Raw genomic sequence first — 8,627 nt, 5'->3', positions numbered from 1 at the left:
GCGCCCGCCGCCGCCGTCCCCGCCGCGCCCTCGGGCCCCACCGCGCCCTCCTCTGCGCCCTCGGCGCCCGCCTCCGCCGCGCCCGCGCCCTCGTCGTCGTCCTCCCCCGGCCCGCCCTCGGTCTCCGAGATCTGCGCGGCGATCTGCATCTCGAAGATGGTGTCCTCGCAGAAGCTCACGAAGAGCTCCATCTTCTCCGACTCGCCGCCCTCGTTCACCACGTCGAAGATGAACTGACGCTTCGACTCCTTCACCTGCAGCGCGGGGCGGAGGGGAAGTGATGGGGGCGCCGTCAGCGGGGACTTGGGACAACAGCGGTGGCAGCCACGCGTGTTCGCCGCTGTTCTAAGCATCGTCTTTTTTATTTTTGAAAGCGAACCTATATAGCTCTCGCTGTAGGTGCACTTGTAAGAACCTCAGCAAGGCTAGGCCCTGTATCCAGCATTTTATGTATGGTATCTCATTAAATCCGCACAAACCATCCTAGAAGTAGGGGCCGATATCCCCATTTTACAGATGAGGAAATGGAAGCCCAGAAAGTCACGTGTCCGGGGTGATGCAGCTGAGAGGTGGCAGGTGTAGGATTCGAATTCCCAGCAAGCTGGTTCCAGGATCGATGTTCTTGGCTTCGACAGACGGAGCATAGTGGTTGAGGGCAAAGGTTCTGCAGCCAGCCTGCCTGGGTTCGAATGCTGATTCTGCCACTGAGTTAGACTTAACGCTCTGGGCTTCGGTTTCCCCTTATGTAAATCGGGGAATAATAGTAGGACCCATGCATAAAAGGGCTGACGTGAGGATTAAATGAATTAATAGATGCTGAGTGATTAGAACAGTGCCTGGCACCTACCAAACGCCATATAGTGCTTGCTGTTGTGGTACTGCTGCATGAACGCTAGAGGGCCACGCAGGCAGACATGGACTCCGGACCGGCAGGAGAACGTGGGAATGGGAAGGAGTGAGCAGGAGGAAGTGGGTGTTTGGAGGAATAACACTAACAGAAAGAGTGTGCACGTGGGGTGCACGTGAGGGGCGGAGCTCCCACAGGGTGTACTAGAGTGTGAAGGGCCAGTGGTGAACCAGGGCTTCCTGCAGATGCAGGGACGTGCAGACGTCCCGGGTGCAAGGACGATGCAACGGCTTTTACGCCAGATTGCAGAGGAGGATGGGTATACGGTGGTGCCCCGAGGGACACAGGTGAGTGTGCAAAACCTTGGGAGTTCCGGTGGAGTATGTGAAAGGGCCGATGTGCAAGAACCTTGTGAGAGGGCACCGGGACTAAGGGAGGAATCGGGTGTGAGGAGGGCGTGGCGGCATGCGAGGACATGGGGAGAATGTGACTGTGCCCGGCTCAGTGCTCGGCGGACATGGGCATATGGGGCAGAGGCATGCAAGGACCTGGGTGAAACCGCGGGTGGGGAGTGTAAACGTGGGAGGGGTCTGCAATTCATATGGTCAGTGCATGTGCGGCAGGATGAGTGTGCAAGAGGACCCGGGAGTCAGTGTAAGAGGGCCCAGAACGTGAGGGCAGGGCTCAGGGTAGGGCACAAGCCCGGGCGTGCATGAGCCAGGTGTCACTGAGGAGGAGACTCAAGGGGCCCAGGTGTTGAGGAGATGATGGGAGTGCAAGTCTCATGAACTGTGAGTGTTAAGGTGGGAAGGGTGTGCAAGAGCAAGTGGGGGGAGTGTGCAGGTGCCTGGGGGCATCTGAGGAGTAAAAGGGAAGTGGGAGTGCAAGGGGCAGGTAAGGAGCACGCAGGCTCGGCGTGCACTGTGAGTGTGGGCAGGAGGGCCACCTGGACAGCAGGGGCAGGACCAGGGGCCGAGCGTGCGTGAGGGGCACATGGGAGGGTGAGAGAATGGGGGATGGGAACCACATGCAGGCTAAGTGTGTGAGGTGGGCTGGGGGTGTGCCAGGGCTACGTGAGCGTACTTTGGAGCAAGTGAGTGTGTAAGGGGCATTCAAACACTTGTAGGCTGGGCATATTCGGGGCACATCAGGTCAAGGAGTAGGCCTGGCCACCACGGACACGCAGGGGCTCTTGTGGGTGGGTTGGTGAGGGTTGTCCAAGTGCTCATGAATGAGCATGGGTGTGCCAGGACATGTGTGGGTGAATGAGTGAGGGCGGGCAACCATATGGCATGCCAGGGCTGCAGGAATGCACACTGGCATCCTCAGGGTGAGTGTGCAAGAGAGGTGCACGCACACGTGGGCCCAGCATAAGTGGGAAGGGTATTGTGTGCTAGGAACTCAGAGGGCATTTGGGGGCACAAAATGCCAGTCATCAGGGCACCCTAGAGCCCCCACGGTGCGTGTGCAAAAGAGTGGGCATGGGCAGGCCAGGGCCTAGAGAGGGCATACCAGGGGCTGCTGGTAAGGTGAGCAAGGTGTGTGTAACCACGTGGGTTCAAGTACAAGAGTGTGGGTGTGGTCGCATCAGGATTATAAGAGCTCCCGGGGTGAGTGTGCAAGTGGCAGGCGTGGTGTGCGAGCAGCCACAGTGAGGGCCCACAGACGCTGCTGCATGTATAAGGGTATATGTCCATGCCGAGTCTGCACGAGGTGGGCATGGGAGAACCAGGGGTGCGCAAGGGCACAGTGGCACCCATACAACGTGTGCAGAAGGGTGGGCATGGGCTTGCACGAGCGAAGCAGGGGCACACCAGGGTCTGCAGAGCGGATGTGCGAAGTGTGCACAGCCCCATGTGTGGTCCAAGCATGCCAGGAGCATGCCCCGAAGCCCCGGGAGGCAAGCATGCGCGTGTGCGGGGCCACCGACCTGGGGCATCTCCCACTGGGCGCGGTTGGTCTCCGAGATCTCGAAGTAGATACGCTCGATGCGGCGGGAGGCGCCCATGATCTCGATGCGGCCCAGGTAGGGCCGGAAGTACTCGAGGATGCTCTCGGCCAGCTCGAGGAAGTTGCGCAGGCGCGGGTCGTGAGGCACGTGCTCCGACAGGTTGGTGAGCAGCACGGCCACGTTGAAGCCGATGTCGCGGGCTGGCTCCTGGAAGCGGTTGGCAAACTCCTCGCAGTCGATCATCTCGTTCTCATCCGCTTCGGAGCATGAAAGCAGGAATTGGATTTCTGGACCAGTGAACTGCTTCTGGCTGTCCATGGCCTGGAGGGTGAGCGGGGTAGGTCAGAGGGGTGGCCTAGGGAGCCCCAATGCCCTTCCCGAAAGAACTATGGACTTTTCATAAGGAGAGAAAAATCCAGAATCATATAACCAGCACCCAAGGCTGACGCCCAGCAGGTTGGTATGGGTGAGGCTGTACCAGCTATTAAAACGCTGAATGTTACGGGACTTCCCTGGTGGCGCAGTGGTTAAGAATCTGCCTGCCAATGCAGGGGATACGGGTTCGAGCCCTGGTCCGGGAAGATTCCACATGCCGCGGAGCAAATAAGCCCGTGTGCCACAACTACTGAGCCTGCGCTCTAGAGCCCGCGAGCCACAGCTACTGAGCCCCCGTGCCACAACTATTGAAGCCCGCGTGCCTACAGCCCGTACTCCCCAACAAGAGAAGCCACTGCGATGAGAAGCCCGCGCACTGCAACGAAGAGTAGCCCCCGCTCACCGCAACTAGAGAGAGGCCGCGCACAGCAATGAAGACCCAATGCAGCCAAAAGTAAATAAATAAATTTATTTATTAAAAAAAATACTGCATGCTGCACTTCCACAAAGCTGAGCAACCATCCACTGTCAGATAAAGTCCATTTTCAGAGATGGTAAGATGTGAATTGATGAAACTCAGCACTTGTGTAGCAGCTGGTAAAGAGATGCTGCCCCAAGCTCCCTGCCTGCCATCCTGGTGAGTCCCCGCAGGCCTGCTCTCCACCCATCCTCCCCCCACATGATGACACCTGTGGTCTGTACCAGAGGCTTTCCTGACCCTCTGGCTGCAGCTGGGGCCTGTCCAGCTGAGGTCGGGGAGCAGCAGGAGAATGGACTTGTGGCACTTCTGTCCTTGGCTCCCTCCCTGTGCTGGCTGTATCTCTCCGCCAAAGGTCAGTTCTGCCGTCCTGTCCACACAGCTCCTTCTGTCTCTGAGTTCGATAATTACACTTTCCTCCAGGCCAGCCCCCTTACAGCTAGGGCCCTGACTGATACATGCCACCACCTCTGCCCCTTCCCCAAGGCCCTTTGGTCCTCCATCCTACCATTTCCAGCAACTAAATAACTGGCACCGGACACCATGGAGGCCTCCAAATTTCAACTGGGAATAAAGTCGTATGCCCATCACCCCAGAACATATTTTCAGCTACTATATATGTAAGAACTATAACATGACAGGTATAATTGGAGCCCTCTGTGTACCTTTCTCTTGCTCCATTACCCCCACCCTCCCTCAAGGTATCCACCAAGGAGTTGGTGTATCCTTCCAAAGAACTATGTGTAACATGGATGGACCTAGTGGGTATTATGCTTAGTGAAATAAGTCAGACAAAGACAAATACTGTATGTTATCACTTATATGTGGAATCTAAAAAATAAAACGAATGAATGAATATAACAAAACAGAAACAGACTCACAGATATAGAGAACAAATTAGAACAAACCAGTGAGGAGAGGGCATGGGGGGAGGGGCAAGATAGGGATAGGAGATTAAGAGATACAAACTACTATGAATAAAATAAATAAGCTACAAGGACATATTGTACAGCACAGAGAATATAGCCAATATATTTTTTTTTTCGTTACGCGGGCTTCTCACTGTTGTGGCCTCTCCCGTTGCGGAGCACAGACTCCGGACGCGCAGGCTCAGCGGCCATGGCTCACGGGCCCAGCCGCTCCGCGGCATGTGGGATCTTCGCGGACCGGGGCACGAACCCGTATCCCCTGCATCGGCAGGCGGACTCTCAACCACTGTGCCACCAGGGAAGCCCATAGCCAATATTTTATGATAACTTTAAATGGAGTATAATCTATAAAAATATTGAATCACTATGTTGTACACCTGAAACTAATATAATGTTGTAAATCAACTATACTTCAATAAAAAAAGATGTGTCAGTACTTCTACTACTTATATTCTGTCATTTTCTCACACAAAAAGTTTGGTATCCTCTGCATTATTTTGATTTAAAGAATATTATAATTATAATCATGTAATTTGAAACTTGCTTTTTTTTAACTCAGCTGTACGTTTTCAAGATCTATCCATGTTGATATATAGATCAAATGAATGCATTTTCACTGCTGTGTAGTATTCCTGTTTTATAAACACAACACTCTATCTATTCTCCTGATGACAGACATTTAGTTTATATCCAGTTTTTAACTTTACAGACACTTTCATTAAACGTTCTTGTACTGATCTTCAATGCACTCTTTGCAAGAGGTTCTCTGGGGCAGCCTTTCAAATGTTTTGACCACACCTATAGTAAGAATGCATTTTATAATGTGACTCAAAAAAAAAAAGTTTTCACAACACAATTCTGACTTTCGCTATGTAACACACTCTGCAATGTTCTATTCTATTTTATTTTTAAAGATGCTGGTCATGACTTAACTAAATTTCATGACCAACAGATGGGTTGCAACGTGGTTTGAGAAACACTGCTCTGGGGTATGAACAGAAGCGAAATTTTCTGGCTCTAAAAAATGCTTTGTAGCCAAGAACTTTGCAAAATGCTTTCTAAATGAGTAACATGCTTTGCAAATCATGAAGGGCTCTAGAAACCACAGAGCGTGGAGACATAATCACACAGGAACTCTTCACCTTCTACCGTCACGCCATCAACCTGACTCCTTCCCTTATGATACAGTGTGACACTGTCCCTCTTAAAATCTGACACCCCCCCAACCATGCTCCACATTGTGCATTTGCCTATCCCCTTCTTTTGAAATACCTTTTTCTCTGACTGTTGTCAGTTTCCTTGGCTGGAGTCTCCTTCTCTTCCAGACCTCTAAAGGTTGGAGGGGCTCCAGTCCTGGAATTTGCATGCTTTTCTTGAGATACACACTCGTCATGGAGATGTCATTGAGGCCTGATCCTCTGAAAGCCATCCCATGCCAATGATGGTAAAGTCTACGTCCCAGCCCTGACTGCTCCCCAGAATCCATACACTTAACAGTGGAAGCCTTATCTGACATCTCTTTGTGGAAATGGCCAAAACTGACCTCTTGATTTCAAAACCTCTCCTCCCACAGTCTTACCCATCTCCGGAATCGCATCACCACCCACCCAGGTGCTTAAGTTAAAATCTTTGAGTCATTCTTGATTCCTTTCTTTTATCTCACTACCCACACCTAATCCATCAGCAAATCTGTCAGCTCTACTTTCAAAAGATCTAGGACATACACACTTCTGCCCCTCCATGGCCCCTACCCTGGTTTTGTCCCCCATTGGACCCTCACAGCAACCTTCTCCCTGGTCTCCCTTCTCCTCTTCTATCCCCACAGTCTCTTCCCCCCACCCACAGTTGGAGGGACCCTGTGAACATCTGAGTCAGGTCACATTCCTCCCCTGCTCAGAATCCTCCCTTAGCTCCATCTCATTCAGGTCAAAAGTCAGAGTCCTCCCTGCAGCCAACCAGTGTCAGCACATCTGCCCCCCTCACCACTCAGACTTAAAGTTTTCCTCTCCGCGCCCCCAACAGCCCTCTCCAGCCATACTGGCCTCCTTTGCATCCCTCTTATTCCCACTTTTCAGCCTTTACACTTGTTGTCCCTTGTCCTGGGGATGCCACAACCTCCCCTACCTTCACAGGGTAGCTTTCAGCTCTTGGCTTCAATGTCCTCTTCTAGAAAGACCTTCCCTGACCACCCAATTTACAGGGCTTACTCTACGCATGCTCTCTTGCACACCACCCTGCTCACTTCCTTCAGACCACAGATTATAACCTGAAATTATTTTGTTTCTTTACTTATTTTCATCTGACAGCCACTGGGCTGTCAGTCTCTGTTTTGTTCACTGCTACACACAGTACGTGCTCAATGCATATTTGCGAAATGAATTAAGCATCTTGAAAACTGAAAAGACTTTTTAACTTTGTTATACTTTTTGAAAATTAAGAAGTCCTTAAAAAAAAAACCTAGCCTTGTTCTTTTAAACCATAAAAAAATTGAAAAGCATATTGTAAAATACAAAGATTTGTAAAGAGTCTGGGAATCATATGCTTTGGGTTTGGGAAACCATATGATGTTTGGTAAAGGTTAAACATTTAGAAATGAGAATATTGCCATTTTGCAACCTCTAATGAACTAATGTGTCTGGGCATTGAATATCGGTGGTTGCTGACATCACAAAAGGAGAGATGACGGGACAGGATGTGCCTCTTCATGGACGTATGAAGCACCACAAAGGAAGGTGTTGGTGAAAAATAAAAACAAAAACTCCAAACCTGAATCTGATTGAGCTTCTTGACCCAAGTCCCAGTTTACAGGAAATGCAGGGGACAGAGGAACACGTTAAATGACACCATAAAGTTGCATCAGCCAGATCAAAACTGTGGGAAACTCTACAACTAGGAGAGCACTAATGACAGCTACAAGCCACATGTGGCTACTGAGCCCTTGAATCATGGCTGGTGCAAAGTGAGGTGTGCTGACACTGTAAAATACATATGGATTTTAAAGACTCAGTATAGGACTTCTCTGGTGGCACAGTGCTTAAGAATCCACCTGCCAATTCAGGGGATGTGGGTTCAATTCCTGGTCCGGGAAGATCCCACATGCCACAGAGCAACTAAGCCCGTACATCACAACTACTGAGCCTGCCCTCTAGAGCCTGCGAGCCACAACTACTGAAGCCCGCGCGCCTAGAGCCCGTGCTCTGCAACAAGAGAAGCCACCGCCTGCCGCAACTAGAGGAAGCCTGCATGCAACAACGAAGACCCAATACAGCCAATAAATAAATAAATGTTCCTTAAAAAAAAAAAAAAAAACTTAGTATAAAAAAATTTTAATATCTGATAATTTTTACATTGACTATATGTTGAAATATTATTTTGGTAGAGTAGGTTAAATAAAACATTGTTAAAAATAATTTCACGTGTTTCTTTTTACTTCTTTTTTTTTTTTTTTTGCGGTACACAGGTCTGTCACTGTTGTGGCCTCTCCCGTTGCAGAGCACAGGCTCTGGACACGCAGGCTCAGCCACTCTGCGGCATGTGGGATCTTCCCGGACGGGGACACGAACCCATGTCCCCTGCATCGGCAGGCGGACTCTCAACCACTGAGCCACCAGGGAAGCCCTCTTTTTACTTCTCTTTTTAAGTGTAGGTATTAGAAATTTCTTTTTTTTTTAAATATTTATTTACTTATTTTTGGCTGTGTTGGGTCTTAGTTACGGCACGCGGGATCTTTCCTTGCAGTGCACGGGCTCTTCGTTGCGGCGCATGGGCTTCTCTCTAGTGCTGCAAGAGCTCCAGAGCGCGTGGACTCAGTAGTTGCAGTGCGCGGGCTTAGTTGCCCCGTGGCATACGGGATCTTAGTTCCCCCGACCAGGGATCAAACCTGCGTCCCCTGCATTGGAAGGTGGATTCTTAACCACTGGACTACCAGGGAAGTCCCAGAAATTTCTTAATTATATGTGTTGCTCTCATTGTATTTCTATCGGGCAGTGCTGCTGTACAGGACCAGCAACCCAGGTATCCATCAGATAAACTGCCAGGTAAGGGAAA

At 50.6% G+C, this 8,627-nt stretch overlaps 1 protein-coding gene across 1 annotated transcript in view; it reads right to left on the bottom strand.

Moving 5' to 3' along the window:
• The window catches only part of RYR1 (ryanodine receptor 1), a 107,928-nt gene that overhangs the window by 14,079 nt on the left and 85,222 nt on the right, over window positions 1–8,627 (bottom strand). The window contains exons 79-80 of the mRNA XM_029235932.1: window positions 2,778–3,119; window positions 3–254 (exon numbers count right to left, since the gene is read on the bottom strand). Of these exons, the coding sequence (XP_029091765.1) occupies window positions 3–254; window positions 2,778–3,119 (594 nt within the window). The remainder of the gene's footprint in view (window positions 1–2; window positions 255–2,777; window positions 3,120–8,627) is intronic.

The sequence above is a fragment of the Monodon monoceros genome, unplaced genomic scaffold (genome assembly GCF_005190385.1).
Source record: "Monodon monoceros isolate NGI ecotype Baffin Bay Population unplaced genomic scaffold, NGI_Narwhal_1 Super_Scaffold_10, whole genome shotgun sequence".
NCBI lineage: Eukaryota > Metazoa > Chordata > Mammalia > Artiodactyla > Monodontidae > Monodon > Monodon monoceros.
The sequence above is the reverse complement of the archived record's forward strand: the minus strand, read 5'-3'. Positions and strand labels throughout refer to the sequence as shown.